Source organism: Pleuronectes platessa, chromosome 18 (genome assembly GCF_947347685.1).
Source record: "Pleuronectes platessa chromosome 18, fPlePla1.1, whole genome shotgun sequence".
NCBI lineage: Eukaryota > Metazoa > Chordata > Actinopteri > Pleuronectiformes > Pleuronectidae > Pleuronectes > Pleuronectes platessa.
Window position 1 is genome coordinate 11,887,003 of NC_070643.1, and position 21,461 is coordinate 11,908,463.

Sequence of the window (21,461 nt, forward strand, 5' to 3'; positions counted from 1 at the left end):
GTAAGTCAAAAGTAAAGGATTTGTTGCAATGCAATGAGTCTTAACAAGTATTTTACTAAAAGGTATTTCATTATTGAGGAATCTTTATTCATTTGGTTTCTATGGAAGGAACAACAGGTGGTTTTAGTGTTTGTTTTTAAAATCTGAAAGCTAAACTTCTTTGCTGGATCTAAAATTATCAAAGTGGGTGAAAAAATACATAATGAGGGCTTCAGACCTGTAGTCTTAAGTCAGAGTTGATGCCCATAAACACACACAGTCACATCAGATATTGATATTTACTTAAATAGATGCACACACACACACACACAACACAATGATGGCAAATAAGAAAACACTTTTACCGGAAAGGTTAGGAACCTGCTAGGGATAAGGCTTTTCACAGAGTGTTTTCTTGTTTGCTGTTTTGTTTTGAATTGCACGTTCGTTAAGTCAAAACAAATATTACAAATATTGCAAAAACTATAAGATTCTGGTGAGCGCTGGGATTATCTCTCTTTACAAAGAAGTAATTAAACATGCAGCGCAGTAGTGAAATTATATATAACTATATAAAAAATCCTTGGGCCTCCAATTAGGAACATACCATTTGATTTATAAACACACTACAGTTAATTCACACTGCAGCATGTAGGATACAATTTAGGCATAAAGGGAAAAAAGATAAGTCATCCATCCTTTGAGAAAAAAAAAACATCTTGACAAAAGGTTTTTTTTTGGTTGCATGTTACAGACGCATGTCCAACCCACACCCTGAACTGGCACCATGTCTGGTGAGACACACCGGTTGTTTTCCACTTGATCCAGACAAGGAGATGCATCAATCACTGAACTGTCATCAAAACGCTGCGGTGCCAGCTTTCACAGAGCCTCCTGCACGTCCACTGCAGTGTATTCTGATGCGTCATGTTTCCAGGAATCAAAAAGTTTCAAGAAATCACTGCAGGCTGCATCTCCTCATGTTGCCGTGCTCATACACACAGTTAGATTTATGAGACAGTCCAAGAATGATTGATCACTTACAGTTATGTTGCTTTATTCTCCAACATTGTGTGTGCGTATGTGTGTCTGCTGCAGTGTACCGCTAGACAGTCGGAAGTCATGATGAGACACGGGAGAGGAGTCACATCACCTATTGTCATTCACATTTATGGGATTACACATAATCTATTTATCTAAGAATCTCTATTTATCTATCTGTTTCATAATTACAGTTTGTGGCAGAGTTATGTGTTTGATAACACTTGTCTGTACACACACACACACAAATAGTACAAGTCATAAATCTCTTTGTCTTTACAAGACAACCTTTTGGAGAGAGAGACATCTAGACGCCGAGCTTGCGTGTGACAAATGCACGCCTACGCACGTGTGTACAGAAAGCTCGGCTACATCACACCAGAAAACTAAATTGTACGCAAGCACGCACTGACTCACACACGCAAACATGCTCAACGACTGATGCACTATACGGACATAACATTCCTGCACACACACACACCCTTGTGTTTCGGATTCACCAGACGTCTAGAAGTGAGGTGGTCAATGCAATCGCCTCTGAGCTGCCTATCAAGTCCATCAGTCACATCCGGCTGCTTCCTGAAGTGATGCTCTGTCGTTCAGAGGTGCTGCATCATGTCTGAAGTACAAGGTTGATGTCTAGACACCAGATTGGAAAAGGATTTTTCTTTTCTCACTTTGATTAACAAAAGATACATTTCAGCTTTCATGTTATTTGATATTTTCTCTCCCACTATATTCCACCCGATTAAGGCTCTTGACGTGAATCAGTGTGACACTTAACTTTCACAGGTAAATCCAAGGCACTTTGCTTGGCTCTCAGTTTTATTCAAATTGTCATTGTTCTGCTTTTGGATGTAAACTTCTCTGCCCCCTAAAATCTAGTAACAAAGTTACAGCAAACATCTTAACACTTTGAGTTGCTTTCAAAAGTGTTTTCACACATATGTTCTTGCACATTTTGGGTTAATAATACTTTCGGATGCAGATTCATTTTGATAAAAAATTACAAGAATTATATATATATATATATGTGTGTGTGTGTTTGTCTTTGCGTAGCCTCCCCAAAATGTATCTTGGGCAGTATCAATCCCACACAGTGAAAATTGGGTTGGCTGTGATTAACTTTTCCGTGTGCGTGTGTGAGTGTGTTTATGAAAATTAAAGAGCTAATAACATTCACTTATGTTCTAATGCACTCTAATTACAATGTTGGGCTAGTTAAAAAAAACCACATGTACCACAGAGGAATCAGTTTGAGTGAAAGGAAACAACCTGCAAACAAACAAGTTAGTTTGTCATAGAGAAACATTTTATTACTGTACTTTTTTACAAAGCTGAACTTCACCTGAATATTTTCATCTTATACTAACAGCAGTAGCAACAAATACCTATATTAAATTCAAAGAATAACACCTTATATTCAAAACTGTTTAATTGATGATGTTGTGGATTTAGCTATCTAACACTGGGGGCACACACACACATACAAATACTTACTTCACTTTATATCTATAGTTACTTTTTTGCTTCACTTCTCTGCTAACATGTAAATGCATTAATAGCTAGTTAATATATTAATTTCAATAGTGTAATACTCGAATTAGCCATATGAAGCAAATTGTGATTTTTGTTGTGTAATTTGATAATATAAAACCACTTATCTGCACAACTGTGAGTGAAAATGATTGCCCCCAACTAAAATGAAAACTGTTTTTATTCAGTGTTTTTTTTTCTGTTTATTGGTAAAACTTTTACGGAAGTAATAGATCTGAATATTCTCCCACTGAGACAGGTGCAGCTAGGTCTATGAAGTCTGTGATAAAAACCAAGAAGCCCCAGCTTGTATCTGGCGCCATCTAGCGGCAGCAGCTCGAAAACAAGTAGTACAGACATTTTTACTTTTCTTCACGTTGTAGTAACGAACCATTTATCAGCTTCTTGGGATTTTCAGCTCTTTCTGTTCCGGAGTGGGTCCTAAATTCTTGATGCCTCTAAAAGACTTTGTTATCAACATGATCTCTAAAGGTTGAATGTAGCTTTACTGATTTACTGCTGCTGTGAATTAATTCCTCTCAACAACACACATCCCAATGACACTGGATATAGTAAATTAGCTTTGCTTTCCATGGTGTAGCTATCTACAGACCATGGCCTTTCTAACACAACCCCCATCACCGCCACCACACACATACACTGACACGGACAACACCCCTTCTTCAGGCCAGACCCCGTTGCCTAGCAACATGCTGCCGAATGGCCCAGGGGGCGGGATCAAGGCACTTGGCTTCAGCAGTAATTACAGTGCTTGTGTGCGTGTGTGCGTGTGCATGTATGTTTCCAGGCCACTACAGGTGTGCGAGTGTGCTTCTGCGAAAACACGACCACAATACTTGTGCTCCACATTAGCAGGCAGTGCATCAGGCCTGCAGCAGCAGCCATGTTCAAAACAATATTTCATTTCAGGCATCACATGAAGAAAAGTCAGATTCTAAACCCACTGAGTATTGATCAGAAATGTTTGAGCATTCGAAAAACCAGACATGCAGAGCTGAACTTGCTAATTTCACATGTTTTTAAGGTAACATAAAGATGTATATCAACATTGAATCAACTTTACACACCATGCTTATCTTACTGCTCTGGCGGACAGCTGATAACCCTGTACATGCCCCCGGTGCTTTAGAGGCTGTTATGTTTTCTGTGAAAATTAACACCCAAGCTGACAAATTCAACTTTCCCTTGAGTCCAAACCCCAAATATATCCAGTTTACAATAAGAAAACCAGGAAATATCTACATTTGAGATGCTAGAATTAGCAAGTATTGGGGCATTCTTGCTGATAAATGACTGATTTACCTATTGTTTTGCTGATTAATTAGCTAAACTATAACCCATGTTTTCAAAACAGCAGTCGCTTTTTTTGCTCGTTATTGTTAATGTATGAGTCCACAATCCAAATACATTTACTTTAAAATCAAATCAAAACAAAGTAAATTAAGTGAAATAAATAAATATACAGAAATAGCTCTTTTCATCAAATTCCATTTTTATTGTTTTTTTTCTTTAGTTGTAATTATGCCATATTTGTCATCCATATGAAATAAAATAAAATAAAAAACACCATTCTCCCATCTGAGTGAATAAAAAAAGTGTTGCCCATACCTTAAATGATATTTCAGTTGCCAAACCTTTTGGGTATTGATTGTTTATCCATCAACTAAAATAATTCTTTACTTTTAACCAACATATAATTGTTTCCGACTTATATTATTGTCAGTTCCCATTAATATCTGTTTAAGATGTAGGCTTCAAAGTTAGAGCTGTAGGGACAAGTGGAGCTGATGAATGAACACAAAGAGGAAATAGATCGAGTATCCCAGTGAACATGTGACATATAGTTACAAAACGATTTCCTATAGGAGAATTAAAATCACATGACACTTGTGTTCCACTACTCCTGTTCTTCTTCATCCTGTGACACTGCACAGTGGAAACTAACGGACACGCGCATCGAAGCGCGCACAAACACTCACACACACGCGCGCCTCCCTTTCCCGATCGCCCAACCCCCCATAACACGCCAGGCCCCGCCCCCTCGCTCTCACACCAACATGACGACCAACCACGGCCGCCGCTGCACACGCTGGGGCATCATGGGACTTGTAGTGCGCGCTGCCCAATCCGGATCGGGAAGGCGAGGCCTCGTCAAAATACAACTCCCATCTCGACCCTCGCACGCCGAGCCCCGTCGTCCAATCTGAATATGTGGGAGGAGCGCGTCCGCCCACAAAAGCCACAGCCATCTCCCCCATATCTCCCCCTTTTAAAATAATCAACCGTGCACGGAGAAAAAAAAGGGATTACGCGAAAAATACAAACGGCGGTGACGGTTTGTGCTCGGTGCGCAACGGAGGGAGAAGAGGCGTCCGCGCGGCGACAGGAGCGGCGACAGGAGCGGCAGCGGCGGGCAGGAGCAGCGGAGAGGGTGTTGTCCTGATGCTTAAATGGAAGTGGGTGGGCCTCCACGGTCACACACCGACAACTTCTCTGTGGAGACCGTCCTGACAAGCGCCAATTCGCTCGTTTATGGTGCGTCCATCCGGTGAGAGAGGCGCACGACGGGGCTGCGAGAGGTGACGCCGCGCCGGGGACCGACGCCGTGTTCCCCGTCATTACCGTTATCCGGGGCTGCTTGGTTGTGCCCCGCGCTTGGCACCGCCCTTCCTGGCCGGTGGGTGGTTTCGTCAAACGGGCAGATCCGCCACGGCCCAGCGCCGAACACATAGGCCGTCCTCCGCCTCTGTGCCCGGCCGGCCTTCTACCGTGAACTACACCCTCTCCCCCTCGGTATATTAATGCGTTATGAGTGGTAGGTACCCTCCCCCTCTCCTCCCCTCTCTCCCTCTCTCTGCATCTGACACATGCGGCTCCTGAGCCCCTATGATGTTGATGATGAGGTTACTGCTCTCTCCTCCGCCTTCATTGATCACCTCTGTTGTGCTGTATCTGCATTTTTGATCAGGTTTTTACACGGGGCATCGCTTATCCTAGGACTTTGAAACATGCAGAAACACTGCTGGGATGATGCTGTTGTAACACTGTCCTCTGTTTCCCTGCAGACTCCAAGAAGGAATCATCTGGAACTGAAGGAGGGAAAGCATCTAAAAGAGGGAAAAGTTCTGGATCCCAGGTACCAAATGTGAATGGAATAAGAGTTTATTATAGGTCATTACTTTTTGCCTTGCCTCCAGGACAAAAATGTGCTCCCTCCCCTTCCCAGCCAGCCAGACACCTCTGGGGGCGTTTCTCTGGTGAATTCAACTTCCTGCTTCTGTGCAGCCCTGCTGAGAGCCAGCCCAGAGCCTCATGAATAGGCTTACATGGCTGTCACACTCCAGCCACTGCACTTTTGAATTGTCTGTTTGAATTAGGGTCAAAATCCATTAAAACCAAGTGTGGATTTAATTTAAAGACCTGCAGTATCGGTATGTGGCTCCATGATTGTTTTATTCTCATTTTAGCTTCACTTCAGGAGGTTGTGTATTTCTTGGGAGATCATTTTCAGCCAGGCAGTCACTCTTAAAGTGCATCTTTTGTTGTATGACAAGCATTGTTGCCATGCTACTTTCCACTCCAGTGTAGTTAATTCAGAAATTAGGCTGTTTCCGTGCACTGTTGAGAGATGTATAGCATCAAAAATTTGCCTGCGACCTATTTCCTTTGAAAGGGAGGAGAGAGAGAGCGAAGGCGGTATTTTCTTCCAGTGTTCTGAGAAAAGAGAAATGTGGTTCTCACACGCCCACCCACTCGCTTCCTGTAATACTGCCCACTTCCACTGACAGCTCTCTCTCGCTTTCTCTCAGCTTTTTGTGGTTTATTTTTTGTGCACCATGTTTTCCACACCCCTCGCACTTTTACTCTTCCTCTTCATCTATTCAAATTTGTCACTTTGGGAGTGTGCATTAAGTTACCTGCCCATCCCTTCCCCTTGGCTTCTTTAACTTGCAAGTTGTGCTTTCTTATTTGTGCACATGAGCTCTGTTTGTCTCCAACCCTGACTTACCACTTTTCCTTGTCACTCCCGTTTCACTGAGTTTTCCCCTCTGTCCTTCTGTTGTTTTTTACTCCAGGATTCCTCTCAGCCCTCTCCGTTGGCCCTGCTAGCAGCCACCTGCAGTAAGATTGGAGGGCAGGGGGGAGTGGAGGTGGCCCAGGCCCAGGCAGGGGCACAGCAGTTCCAGATCCAGACCGGTCAGATCCAGCTGCAGGCCGGTCAGCTCCAGGGTCAGATAGTGTTGGACACAGCAGGGGGTCAGACCCTGGTGCCCCAACAGCTGGAACTGGTCCCAGCTCAGTTCACGGGGAACGGCTGGCAGATCATTACAGCGGCTCCTGCTATGGCCAAGGAGAACCCCAATCAGCCTGTTGCAGTGACCGTGGCCACCACCTTGGCTAATGACAGCTCTCCAGGTGGACGTAAGGTAAAAGAGGTGTAGATGTAGTTTTGAGTGAATGTTGAATGTTTTCTGTCAGTTTGTCCTCCTAACTGTATCACTGTATCTATCCTGTTGGGCAGATGAAGGCTGTGGCTGGGACCAACAGTGTTGCAGCCAATCATCATCAGCAGCAGCAGCAGTTCCAGATCATCCAGGTTCAGAACCTGCCCAATGCCGGGGGCGGGGTCCAGTATCAGGTCATCCCTCACCTGCAGACTGCAGATGGACAGCAGATCCACATCAGCTCGGCTCAGGCGGCCTCCCTCGGGAATCTAACGGAGCAAGTCCAGCTCATCCAAACCCAGAGTCCAGGCCAGACCATCCTCCAGTCAGCCAACCAGCAGGCCATTTTGACAACTACAGCCAATCAGACGGTCCCACTGCAGATCCGTCCTGCACAGTCTTTCCCGCTGCAACTGCAGACTCTGCATGGCTCCCAGACTCCTGTTATGACCACGGTACCCATAAACCTCGGTGGCATGACCCTGGCTCTGCCTGTGATCAATAATGTCGGAGGGGGCGGGGCTGTGCAGCTTATCCAATCAGCAGATGGCACATTCTCTGTTGCCAATGGCAACCAGCTGATGACAACAGCAATGTCCGGGATGGCTCCTGCTTCAGCATCAATTGGCTCGACAACAGCAGTAGCTGAAGGGGAAAGTGTGTCTGAAGCAGCACAAGTGGTTTCTGCTGGATCAGAGGGTGGGTCAGTTGACACACAAGTACAGAGCAGTGAGGCAGACTCTCAAAGCCAGAATCAGGCCAACGGACTGCTGACTCAGACAGATGCTACAGGAACCATACAGCAGGTGATCGTGGGTCAGGTGGGGCATCAGTTGGTGCAGCAGATCCAGCTGCAGCCCCAGAGTCATGGCCAGCAGCAACCTCAGCACATTCAGACCCTCCAGCTAGCCCCCGGACAAACCCTTCAGCCCATCCAGGCTTTCCAGAACCAAGCCCAGGTCCTCATCCGTACCCCGACACTGTCCCCCTCTGGGCAGATCACCTGGCAGACTGTCTCCCTGCAGGGTGGTTTGGGGACGGCAATGCCACAGCAGCTGACACTGGCCCCGGTGGCTGGTGGGACGACAGTGGGGAGCGGAGGGCTGGTGTCCCTTAGTGGAGCCCCGCTGACGCTGAGCGCAGCACAAATCAACCCCGGGTCTGGGGTGCAGACGGTCAGCATCGCAGGGCTGGGCACCGCTGGACTTCAGGTGCAGGGTGTTCCCCTCACCATCACCGGTCTACAGGGTGAGGACAATGAAAGTGACTGTGTTCTGACATCCTGAATGAGTTTCCCAATCCAACGTTCCATCTTCCAGTTTTTATATACTATACTTTGAATGGTAAATACATATATTTACCATTCAAAGTTGAACTATAACAGAATGTCCGACTGGTAGCCACTGTACTCCCACAGATAATACAACATTCGTCAAACTATTTGCCCTTTTACCCATCACCTTTCAGGTCAACCACAGGGTCAGGATGGGATCAAACTTCAGTCGTCTCCCGTGACAGTCGCCGTCAGCAATGTGGCACCCGGCTCATCGTTGAGTCCAGACCAGCTGGGCTCTGTACAAAGTTCTTCAGACCAGGAGGGACCCCCCAGCAAGAGGCTCAGGCGTGTCGCTTGCTCTTGTCCAAACTGCAGGGACGGAGAGGGAAGGTATGGACAAATTAGAAACACACTATGCAACGGTGCACTAGTAAAACTCAGGTTGAATATATAATGATTCAGGAGACAGCAAATATTGGGACATTAAATCAGGGATTAGAGGGATGGATTGAGCACAGCTTTTTTCCTAATGAGACAGATCTAACCTGTCACCACCTAAAGCTTTACATTGTAATGAGATAGCACCTAAAACATTCAGAGAATATTCAAACCTGTCAAATGTATTCAGCTTTGCAGTAACATTTAAAATGTATTCTATTTTAGCATTAGGTACAAAAGTTACTTCTGATCACAACTGTGATTCAAGTTGTGCTTTTAGGATGTTTTATTCAAATCTATTATATCTAAACTAGAAGTGTTAAATAAGTTAAGGAATATGTTCAACAATACACAGACAGTCCAGCCAACTCTTGGCTCGTGCGTGTTACAGGAACAGCGGGGACCCCACAAAGAAGAAGCAGCACATCTGCCACATGGAGGGCTGTGGGAAGGTGTACGGGAAGACGTCGCACCTGAGGGCCCACCTGCGCTGGCACACTGGCGAGAGGCCGTTTGTCTGTAACTGGATCTTTTGTGGCAAGAGGTTCACCAGGAGCGATGAGCTGCAGAGACACCGGAGGACACACACAGGTACAGGGTAGTGGTCTGGTGACGTGGGTCAGCCTGATCCCAAAATCCATTCAAAGCCAAAAATCTACACAACTTTGACAGACTGTATTTGCAGGTTTCCGTGATTTTCTTGGTCTCTAATCGTCTTTTTCCCGTCTAGGAGAGAAACGTTTCGAGTGTCCTGAATGCTCCAAGCGCTTCATGCGCAGTGACCACCTGTCCAAGCACATCAAGACCCACCAGAACAAGAAGGGCGGTGCCGCGGTGGCAATCATCACCACCGACGACATGGAGGAAGACGCCCCAGACGGCCTCGCCACCTCCCCTCAGATTGTCGCTGTGGAGACCCTCTCACGTGACTCTAACCCCGCCACACCCACCACTTCTAATCACCAGGAGGAAGAGGAGGAGGAGGAAGAGGAGGAGTTTGAATAGGCGACTGACTGCTGTTTCCTTTGCTGAAGGCTGACTTCCTGTTCTTCTGAGTCTTTGCAGGGACTGTGAGGGTGGATACCGTTTCTTTTTTTTTGTTTTACATAACTTTAAAAAACCTTCTCTCATGAAAAAGGGACTCAAAAGAGAGATGGAATCACATGATGAACAGAAACCGAGAAATATTAACTTCTACAATCCAAAAAAATTACTAACAGACATAATAACAAAATAAGTTTGCCTAAACATATGACAGATTAGTTTGGCTTTAATAAAAATGAATCTATTATAATTCCATGCTCGGTGGGTAAAGGAATTTAGATTAGTACAAGACGGGATGGAATGCTGATTCTTAATTCATCTGACACCGAGACATTTTCCGAATCGCAGCAGAATCTAACTCTATGCACAAAGTTGTGTTCCTGTTTCATACCTGTCAGACAGTGCTGAGGGTCAATCATAGTACAGGACTGTGGCAGAGCAGTGACAGGCAAGGACAGTCTGGGGTCGGAGTGTGTGTGCGTGCGTGCGTGTTTGTATGTATACATACGAATGAGTGTGTGTTTGTGTTCCCATGCTGTCCCGGAGAGGATCTACCTAATTTGAGTTTTATTCATGGTTCAGGTTCAGTCCTCAGATCAGATTCAGGTGTTGATTCTTACGAGACCAGTCATCGGATAAACTGTTAGTGAAGAAGAGAGGGGATAGTTCTAAAATAAAAGAATAAGAAGAGTAGAAAAAAAAAGCACATATAAAAGATTTATAAATAATGCATTCCTAATGAGGTGCAGTGGCCATTAGAAAAAAAGAGGTTTCTATAGAGAATAACAATCTAGCTTTCTACAACTTTGTTTGTGTAGTGAAAGCAATACTTTAATGACAATCCTAGTGAAACCATGTTTACATTGTCAGGGGAAGTTTTAATGCCAGTTCGTCAAACATCGGCAAGCAGAGCTGTCGTCCGAACAAAGCCGGGTCACCTTTGCAGGTACCACAGGGGGGCGTCACAGCATCACAGCTGCGGCTCACCATCAGGTGGTACCTGGTAGGCGAGACATCGGTTTTGTCAGATGGCTGCGCTGTCATGGACGTTGCGTTCTCCTCTCTGTGCTCTGGTCACAACCCCCTTCCCACCTCTAACCCTGTCAACATGACCGATGTACCACAATTGCCTTAACACAAGCTGTTGTACGGAGGGAGCTTCAGAGTGAGGTGGACGGAGAGAGAGATGGGAGCTCTCCGTCATTATTTGGGGGGGGTGATGCCGAGAGCGGACCCCAGCACAGGGAGGGGAGACGGCGATGAGAGCTGTGGGTGGGCGTGGGTCGGGCTATTTAGCTGTGTGGATATTTGAGATGTTTTTCTGGTGGTGTTGCTCTGTGTTAGTTCAGTGCTTTTTTAATTAAAAGAAACATTTATTTTAAGGAATTTATCGTTTGTTTTAAAAAGCCCCCTCCCCCGTATGTTAACACACAGGACCCCACTGTGTTCGGCTAATTTATTATTTATCCTTGATTTGTAATATTTGCCTTTTGCTGGACTCGTATTTGTGTGCGTTAATTCTGAGGTTGTGTACAGCATGTTCAGTTTTTTGCAGTAGTGCCGCTTCTCTCTCTTCTTTACTCTTTGTGCTTCTTTTTTTTTTTTCTACGTCCGACCATTGCTGTTAATTTCTTCTTCTGTTTGGGCCATAACATGTTTTTGGAGAAAAATAAATAACAAAAGAAGAAGAAAGCAAAAAAAGTTAGTATTGTTTAACGTTGAAAAAGGTTGATACCAAACGAATTTAGATGTTTTTGGTAATATTTTGTGTGACAACCGACTTTTGTTTCTTTGATATTTTGTAGTGACATCTCATTTGTAAATCTTTTTCTAAAGATGTTTGTTCGTCTCCATGACATTTGATAATGAGTTTTTTGCCAGGTTAGCCTCAAAGGCTCCAGTTTATTGATATTTTTAAAACTGGTTTGTACAAACGTGTTATGTCAATAAAAAAAATAAGAAAAAAAACAACTTGAAGCAGAAGAAAATGCTTTGCCTGCATAACACTTGACAATAAAGTGATTAAAACTGTTAAATTTAAGTATCTGTTTTTCCTTTGGAAGCAACTGCTGCCCCATGGATGGAAGTTGATGCTGGTTTACTGATTGTTATTTCAATTTGTATGGAGGAATACTGAGCGAATACACAGTCTACCTCAGAAAACATGAACCACTGAGCATTAAGTGTACCCCAGCTACAGCCAAACTGTGACCTGACAGAGTTCACCGGCAGGTCACTGACTGTTGGGCTACAAAAAGCATCACATCGTAAGCAGCTCACGTACGCCTGACATCTCTCACCCCTTTGAAGCACTACAAACACAGACATCTACAACCTCTCTCTGCACCCTCAGGTGTTTGTGGAGGTAAGAAGGGACTGGAATGAACTCTCTAATTATCAAAACATGGATTTTTGAAGTTTTCACTCGAGTGTTTTAATCTCATTGGATGTGAAATGGCACCAGGTTTACGAATCCAGATATTTTTTATTTATAATGTATAAAAGATGTCTGTAGATTTTTGTGTTCACAGTGTTCACATACACTCACATTAGTAATGAGTGTGCAACGTAAGACCATAGACTGTTTAAGATGGGCCACTTCCTTTTTGACATCAAATGGACAAGTCAAAGTGTCTAATCACAGACATCACTGATTAGATGAAAAGCGGAGTAATATACATTTCTATTCCTCACACACATAACCTGAAACTGACGCCTCGTAAAGTATCAATGACCTCAGGGTGACCTCTGACGGTGCTGCGACCCTTAGGTACCTGGTCATCAGCCGACTGGTTCCCAGCCTCTGGCACTCTTTGACTCAGATCTGACCTAACAAGCTGGGAAAGCTGACCAGATACTTAACAGCCAGAGACACACCCAAAATAAGGCCGCCCCATCGAATGCATGCTCCCCTGCTGCAGCCCAATCAAGAAACTATTGTGCAGCAATCAAAAGGTGTCAGGATTGATTTTCCTTCTTTAAAAAGACGTGCGAGATAGAGAGCAACTTAACGTTGTGCTTCAACTTCTTAGTTTTTGACTTGTAGGTAATAGCTTAAAAATAAATGTCAAAGCAAATATTTTTTATGGCTATTTACAAGATGCTCAGTCTTCTTATGAACGTTGCCGGCTGTAACCTGGTCAACAAGAATTGCATGAAAGATTGTCAGGTTCGGACAGAATAACTCTCATACCTCTCTGGCTTGAGTCGGACACAACTCGGTCAGGTTAGCGTTGGGATCAGACGGAGAAATGATGCACGCTTTAGTGCAAGAGCTGAAACAAGTATTCACCAGATAAAAGTTTACATGGATAGTTCCATAAACATGGCAAATCGGTTAGATAATGCCATTCTTTATTCAATGTGTACAGTGAAATGACAAAGAAACTGTACGACTTTTTGAAAAATAGCAGGTACAAAAGGCTATGTTTAAGATCAGAACAGAAATGAACTTCTCAACCCACAAATCAGGGGTCAAAACGTTCCAAAGAACATGTACATTTAAAACTAACAACTGGCTTCAGAACAATAAAATCTCTCCTGCATCTAATGCAGCCTTAACTCAGGTTATATAAAACATTTATAAAACATATTAACAGTGTATGTGCCTTAGAAAGTGACATGAGAAAAACAAATGTCTTCTAGCTGTTGTTTCTCTAGTAAGATGATCTAAACCTACAGATGTGCGTTGTAATAGGTTCTACAGTACTTTGCAGCACCACAGCCTCCTCCAGGTCCCAGCAGGTTCTCCTCGCTGCTCATCACTCTGGACTTCACTGCAGCTCTTTCTGAATACTGAGATGGAGAAAAAAAAAAAGACAAGATTTGTATCTGCTGTCAGAAAACATAATTTTACCAACTCTAGTTTGAGGGGCTTCCAGCCTGCAGCATTAAACCGTACAGTGAGAACGAGGAGACCCACCTCTCCAGATACTCGTGGACATTGCCGTGTCCGTTGTAGCGAGCCAATCCCACCAGGATGCCGGTAGCGCAGCGGCCTTCCTTCTTACGACACAGGCTGCAGTTGCACATCTCTCGGCAGAGGGGACACGACCACGTCTGGAAAAAAATGCTCCAAGTTTAATGCAGGTGAATAAGCACGTTCTGACTCAACAAAAGTGAGTCCATGATGTCCGTGCTGTGTTTGAGACAGCCATGGTAAAATATAGCTCAGCTAGTCAGTGTGGCTCCTGACCACTTATTATGTATGATAACTTTTTGTAAAAGAGTTCAAATTCAAAGAAAGAAAGAATTGAACAATGGAAATGTATTACTAAAAAACAAATATAACTGTTTATTAATCTGTACCTAATAATGCTTTGGAAAATCAAAGTTTCAGTCCCAGATGATCAGAAAGTATACAAAAGCATGCACATCCCAACACTAGGTGCTGGACAGAAGTGGTGAAAATAAAATATTTAATATGCAGGTTTTAGCACTGACCGGGTCGAGCAGCACAGTGCGTACGTCCTCTCCGTACCGGTTCTTCAAGCACGGCCCACAGAACTGACCTTTGGCCCCCACACAGAAACCACTGCGACACACTGTCTTGGTGTCCAGTGTCTTCTGTCTGCACTGGTGACATGAGCTGCCCTGAAGAAAAAACACACACAACCAGTGAATGAATACGCTAACCCTGACGCCTTAAGTTACAACCCTGACCAACAGCAGTGAAGTGGCACAGTCCTGATGTGACTCACATTGTCTTTGTCCCAGATCTTGTCCTTGCTGCGGAATGCTATGTTGTCCAGGTCTTCCTCTGTGATGTCGTTCACTGACCTCACCACAAACTGACTCTTCCTTGAACCACCGCTCCTCCTTTTTTTCCGGCCCTCTCCAGCATGTTCCCCGTCCACCTGTCGTGGTCACAATACAGATATACAACTGAGAGAACACAAACATGTAGCAAGTAAGGTTTCAATACAAAGTGTTGCGTTAAATCTAAATTGCACTTTCTTCTGAGTGTAATTTGTTTTTTGAAACAGCTGACTCTTACGTGCTTCACTGAAGATTCTTCTAAACAGGTTGTGTTGCATAACGTACCTCCACCAGTCTCCTAATGTCTACAGTCCTGGGGCTCCTGTGGGTGACCGGCGCACTCTTTTCCTCCACCCCAAAGTTCTCAGGTGGACGAGCCTTACGGGAAGGGTTCCTCCTTTCTGAACCCATCTCTGGTTCGAACTTGCGCTTCCGTGGCGTCGCTTGCCTCTTCTTCTTCTGCAGAAATAAAAGACAGGTGTTTTCCATTCAGAGCAGGACAAAAAACTGTAGCAACCCCATAACTGACTTAGAGTATAAAAAAAATATCAATGCAAGTTTGAGTGAAACTGGTGCTAGTGTGTATACTCACTTGAAGAGCGGTGGGCATAGCCAGATCAGCCATGGTGGTCAAATCAGCAAACAGCTTAGACAGCTGAAAGACGACAACAAAGAAAAACGGAGTCAATGACATCTGACAAACGAGGGACTCGGATATTTTAAATATCCGGATCACAAAGTTTGTCTGAATATGGACAATTCATACAAAATATTATTATGGTTAATCACCATGGCCTTGTTCTCCTGAATGTTCTTCTCTCGTTTTCTAAGACTCTGAGACAGGTCCTCCTCTTCTTCATCCTCGTCGTCTTCGTCTTCCAGCTGTTCCTCCTCTGCATCTTTGTGTTGCTTCTGCTTCATCCTCTGCCTTCCTCTGGTTCTCGGCGCAGAAGGACTGTCTTGGATCGCCTCCTGTTTGAGAGTAGACAGTCTTTTCACAGGAAACCTGAAAACAAGGTCAAAGAAGGATTCTTTTTTCAGTCTCGGGAGAATAAACACAAAGGTCATGAAACAGGTAGAGGCTAAACAGTCCCCTTATGGAACCACATTTAAATAAGCTAGATTTATATATGCTGTTATATATATATATATATATATATATAGATCTGCTACTACTTGCACAATCTCATACATATCAGTCCCCTAAACATGTCTTGTTCTTTTCATCAAGATCCATGAATTATTCTCTGAGATAGCAATGAAAATGGGGAAATAAAGTGAAAAGAATCTTGTAGTTTAAAGTTTAATAGGTTCTTCCTTAGATCATATCCTCTCTCCACCACACAATTTTTTGGAAATCTGAGGTGGAGGTGATACATTCCTACATTGAAGTTGGACCACAGGATTAATACTGAATAAACACAAGTTATACCCATTTAACTAGCTTTGCCAAATCACAAACGCTATTACATCGATATTCATTCAGAAATTGAAATTGTGTGTAATTGTGAGGGCACCTGCTATATACTCTCGTTTATCGTAGAGACCAGTGAACAAACCTCAGGGCTACTAAAAGACTCCTTCTTTTTGTTGGAGGAGCATCGTCGCCATCAGAGTAAAAGCCTGTGTCCACATCGCTGTCCTCTTCTGAATACACCATCTGAGAGGAAACCAAAGACATGCCTTGGATGCGATATCAAACATTATCATAGATTAATGGAACGATCTTTAACCATTTCATACCTTGGTCTTCAGCCGTTTGTAACAACGTCCTTCATCCTCTTCTTCCTCGTCCTCGAGGAAACCCTCAAATTCCTCTTCGCTGTCTGACTGACTGAACAGACGAGCAAGTTCAGCAGTGATGAACTTGGATTTGAAACAGGGGGCCTGAGGGAAGATAAGTATATTCAGCTAATTATTCAACATATAACCACAAAAACATGGACAAAATGGAAACTTAAGGGCATCACAACAAAGGGATTATGATGTATAGAAAAATACATCAGTATAGCAGAATGAAAATAATCTACCTTCATTTTATGAAATAAATTGACTATAAAATCTACAAAACTTAATTTCCTTAAATAAAATATATAATAAGTTAATACAAAAGTAGGTAATGAATTACATTTCTCTAAAAGGTTCATATTAGATTAGACATAACGGTGCCTTTATGACTGATTATGCATTGAATAGACTCAGAATGTATTTTGAAAACAATTGTAAAAGATGTAGAAGATGGAAAAGACATTGAGAACTTCGCTAATATTAAGCATCATCCTAAAATAAATCTTAGGTGTTATCATCACAACACAAAACTAGAAGTCTGAATTCCACTGATTAACATTTGGGTACAACTGGCAAGACATGGTGAAGACAGTGTTTCCTTAGGTACACTCCTGATCAAAATCTTAAGACCAGTTAAAAAATTGCATGAATTTGCATTTTGCACTGTTGAATCTTAGGAAGGTTCTAAGTAGAGTTTCAAAATGCAAAAAGAAGAAATGGCAACAAGAGGCCAAAAGTTGTGAGCAGGCAATTTATTGAAAACAACAATTTAACTGAAGTAGGCTGTTCATCAGCTGATCAAAAGTGCCTGCTCACAACTTTTGGTCTCTTGTTCCCATTTCTTCTTCTTGCATTTTGAAGCTCTACTTAGAACCTTCCTAAGATCCAACAGTGCAAAATGCAAATTCATGCAATTTTTTAACTGGTCTTAAGATTTGGATCAGGAGTGTATGTGTGTATACACTTGACTTTCGACAGAGAGACAACAGCTGCACATTCTGGACCTATCTTTTAATCAAACCAAGTGAAGACACCACAGTCTTGTGAACACAATTTCACACTTTACACCAGAGGGAGCGAGAGTCCATCAGTGGTGGGAACAATAAAATGATTGTGCTACTTGTCGGCATCACCTGGATGGAAAAGCCCTGATGCGAGATGGAGCAGGTTTTATGAACAGATCTTCAGTTCAAAGTACAGTATTAGGGTTTAAGCGTTTGCATTGCAAGACCGATCTTCTTATCCCCTCCAGAAAGCTTCAGAGGGTAATGTCTAACTCGATAGAATAAACGTGTCAACTTATCTTTAAGATTGTCTAACAGGATATGTTTCTATCCACCTGCTGAGGTCCCTTCGTGCTGGCTTGTTGAACATACCACACAAAAATCTACGATAAAACAACTTCCTGTAACGCACCAAAGATTTGGAACAAACCCCCACTATATAGTAGAAATGCTCAAAACTATTTCAACCATGTGATATATTTTATTGAAATTTTAACATTGCTTTAACCCATTCTCCCCAAATACTATGTTACCATCCTTTCCTGTATAAAAGTGTCTTTAACTTTGCCTTCTTACAAGGTCATACCACGAATGTATTTAATTACAACTTATTTCTAAAACTTAATATTTGTCATTGCTTGATATTTGTTTAACAGTTCTGATTTTAAATCCTCCTTTAAATTTGGTCTCTGTACTATTGTTAATGTCCCCTTGAATATACCTGTGTATGTGCTTTGTAAATGAAACTGCCATGTCTATTTATATAATTATTATAATTATTACTAATAAAAGTCGTGCACGATCCCCTTCAGCCAAAAGGGGGTGTTGACCTCTGACCACCAATCACATCTAAACAAAACTGACATTGCAGCCAGTTGTCTTTAGGACATCATCATTTCACTGCACGACATGTAAACGACGAACAGTGGTGTGCAGCTGGCCACGTGTCAGCTAGCTGCTTCAAAACAATGGCCTAAGACCAGTTCTGTGACTAATATAAAGTACACACGGTGAATACAGGAAGTCTGGGTTAGCATGGTGATTTAGCTACAGCCCAAATAAACAACTTTATCCGGTCTGTCCCAACAATGGAGGATATCCCGACAACAACCTGAGCACTTCTCTTCTCCACTGACACAGCAGGAGACCGAGCGAGGTCTAAACACGTGATTCTGTCGCTTACCTTTGACGTGAGGGTCATTTTTGATTAATCTCCGTGTTACGATAAGTTTCAGCGCAACAGAGAGTTTTCAGTCTTTAAGCCTTTTAACCTAAAATCCAGTGAATGGAGGAGGATTTAAAAACTAACCGCGGGGGGAGGTAAGGTTCACCCACCGCCAGGGGTTTCATCTTTCTTAAGGCTTATATCTAAACGTGTAGTTGTGTTACATGACTGTAAGACTTAGAGTGTGTCCAATGGAAAGTCACTTTAAATTAATGGATTCTATTAAATTCATAATTTGAGGATTTGTTGTCGTGTTTAAGAAGAGTCTCTCTTCTGATTCTCCCTGCACTCTCAAAGGTACGGTCCAGGGTTTCGCGCGAAAACGGCATTGGGGCGTGGTTATCAAGGAGAGACAGAGACTGTGCCTGTGAGTGTATGTGTGTGCGCGTGTTTGTGTGTGTGTGTGTGTGTGTGTGTGTGTGTGTGTGTGTGTGTGTGTGTGTGTGTGTGTGTGTGTGTGAACCTCTTTGTTCATGCCAGCTGGAATCAGCTCCAATAAGACCGAAGCAGCTGTTTACACATCCCAAACATATTCCAGTGGACCTCTATATGTACACAGATCATCCACAGCGTTAACATGCGTTATCTGTTTTATTGCTAATCCAGAACAAACAGAGCAGTTTGCATTTGTATCTTTATTGCTGAGGACTATTTCATGTCAACAAGCATCAGGTGATCAGTGAGCAGGTTAAATCAGACTAAACAATCACTGAGGACACATTATGCGAGATGCACAAACAGAGGGAATAAGGACATTACAAGGTAGATCATTCCATTTCCATTTCGTATACGGCCTATGGCTCTTTTCAACACAGTCTTCATTTCCATGAAGGTTGTTTGGCTCTTCTATGGACCAACGGTAACATTTTGCCGCACAACCATCAGACCACATGAAGATGCCTTCTTTGGCGAGGTCGCTGAGTCCAATCCAGGCTCTTCCATAAACATGGTCAAAGTTCATGATCAGGAATTGAAGGAAAGTATCTTCCACCAGACTACGGATAGATACCAGGTTGGCTCCCTGTGACAAACAATTGACCTCTGCATCAGCCCAGGTCATAAGTGTTTCCACGTACTTGTAGCAGCGGTTGTTGAAGCTGAACCAGAACATGGGACAGTTTCCACGCTGCAGCTTGACCTCAGGTCCATCTGAGGAGACACAGCACCCAGGGTCAGGGTGAACAGAAGGAGGAGCAGGATCATGTTGGCGTCTCTCTCTCTCTGTCACAGGAGCAGGACGAGGGGTTGGAGATGATCTGCACTGTTGGATGAGAATGAGAGTTTGAAGGAGACAGGTGGGCAGGCTGTGTTCTTTTATACTCTTCAGAGAGGCTGTCTGAACTGTTGATGTGATGTTATTGGTCAAATGCACTTTGTAACATTTTGTTTTATACACAACTGCACAGAACAAAGTGTTTTCTCTGACCAATAGCTCCCCTCGACGTCACATAACTTTCCAAACGATTTTCCAGTTCAACCTTTTGACCTCGTAAAACGCAGCTTTAGAACGAAAATAAAGGAGGAAATAATTGTTCCCTAAATATCAACAACTGTTTAGCTTTGGAACGTCCAGGAGAGCTCTGCTCTTTGTTTTTCTATGTTCTTTTATTTTATGCATATTTATTGCACCATAATAGTGCCAGAGTTCTTTATTCCATTTAAAGTAATCAATAATGAGTGGTCCATGGTCCAATCAGAGTTGGCGCGAAACATTACACTGGTGAAGAAACATCTTTCGAAATCCAGCTAACAAACATTTAAACAGCAATGAGAACAGATAGAAACAGCAGTTTAGATTCATGATTCAAACATCTTAATATAAAAACCTCATCATTTCCTTTTATTTCTCACTTGGCTTTTAATTAGAAAAGCCCAAAATGCATGATACCACTGTCTTCAATGGATCCAGTTGAGTCGAAGATTTTCTTTATTTTACTTACTCATTTTCCTTAGAACTGTGCAAATCTCGTTTCTGATTTAAGAAGCAAGACTTCAAAATTAATATATTCATGATCTACCTGTTAATTAAGAAATAACACAAGGGATCCACCGAGTTCTGAATATTTTGGGGTGGTCTATGGAGTTTCTTATAGTGTAAGTGTTAAAAAAGAAAACGTAGATGGACCAAATACATTCCTCTAAAACAGCTTCCCACCTCAGCCATGTTCTTTTTGGGAGCTTCAGAGAGGGTGTTTAATATCATTGGACATTTCAGTAATATACAACCACAGTGTGAGTGAAGGCAGGTGAAATAAACCACCCGCTCACCTGGATGTCACATAAAACCTATAGTTTATTCATTTCCAGTAAAATGTTCACATAGTAAAACGAAGCTTTAGAAAAGACGTGTAGCTCCAGCTATCTGAAGATAACAAAGTTATGACAATGATAAAATACTGAATTCAACCTCCTGTGGTTTTCTCAAACGTCATCAGACCAACTTGCTCCTCTGCTGCCCTCAAGTGGCCATAAAACACAACACATACTTTTACAGTCCAGCAGTGCAGCTTCAAACCCACACAAACCGTTTTCCACGTACTTGTAGCAGCGGTTGTTGAAGCTGTACCAGAACATGGGACAGTTTCCACGCTGCAGCCTGACCTCAGGTCCATCTGAAGGAGACACAGCACCCAGGGTCAGGGAGAACAGAAGGAGGAGCAGGATCATGTTGGCGTCTCTCTCTCTCTCTGTCACAGGAGCAGGACGAGGGGTTGGAGATGATCTGCACTGTTGGATGAGAATGAGAGTTTGAAGGAGACAGGTGAGCAGGCTGCGTTCTTTTATACTCTTCAGAGAGGCTGTCTGCACTGTTGGTGTGATGTTATTGGTCAAATGCACTTGGCAAACACGTTGTTTCATACACAGCTGCCCGATAAAAGTGTGTTCTCATAGCACGAGGAAGAAAA

At 43.1% G+C, this 21,461-nt stretch overlaps 3 protein-coding genes across 3 annotated transcripts; 1 reads left to right on the plus strand and 2 right to left on the minus strand.

Moving 5' to 3' along the window:
- Window positions 1-5,255: 5,255 nt before the first annotated feature.
- sp4 (sp4 transcription factor) lies at window positions 5,256-11,816 on the plus strand. The gene is made up of 7 exons (XM_053446940.1): window positions 5,256-5,392; window positions 5,643-5,713; window positions 6,654-7,004; window positions 7,100-8,270; window positions 8,490-8,688; window positions 9,128-9,327; window positions 9,467-11,816. Exons 1-7 carry the CDS (start codon window positions 5,386-5,388, stop codon window positions 9,739-9,741), a joined length of 2,274 nt encoding a protein of 757 aa, XP_053302915.1. The 5' UTR covers window positions 5,256-5,385; the 3' UTR covers window positions 9,742-11,816.
- A 1,262-nt stretch (window positions 11,817-13,078) lies between these two features.
- Window positions 13,079-18,664, minus strand: cdca7b (cell division cycle associated 7b). The gene is made up of 10 exons (XM_053446941.1): window positions 18,514-18,664; window positions 16,282-16,425; window positions 16,098-16,198; window positions 15,328-15,544; window positions 15,131-15,193; window positions 14,824-14,997; window positions 14,481-14,636; window positions 14,224-14,373; window positions 13,703-13,839; window positions 13,079-13,575 (listed from the first exon to the last, which is right to left on the minus strand). Exons 1-10 carry the CDS (start codon window positions 18,529-18,531, stop codon window positions 13,554-13,556), a joined length of 1,182 nt encoding a protein of 393 aa, XP_053302916.1. The 5' UTR covers window positions 18,532-18,664; the 3' UTR covers window positions 13,079-13,553.
- A 463-nt stretch (window positions 18,665-19,127) lies between these two features.
- On the minus strand, window positions 19,128-21,237 carry LOC128461817 (lactose-binding lectin l-2). The gene is made up of 2 exons (XM_053446942.1): window positions 21,157-21,237; window positions 19,128-19,693 (listed from the first exon to the last, which is right to left on the minus strand). Exons 1-2 carry the CDS (start codon window positions 21,220-21,222, stop codon window positions 19,262-19,264), a joined length of 498 nt encoding a protein of 165 aa, XP_053302917.1. The 5' UTR covers window positions 21,223-21,237; the 3' UTR covers window positions 19,128-19,261.
- Between the last annotated feature and the right edge of the window lie 224 nt (window positions 21,238-21,461).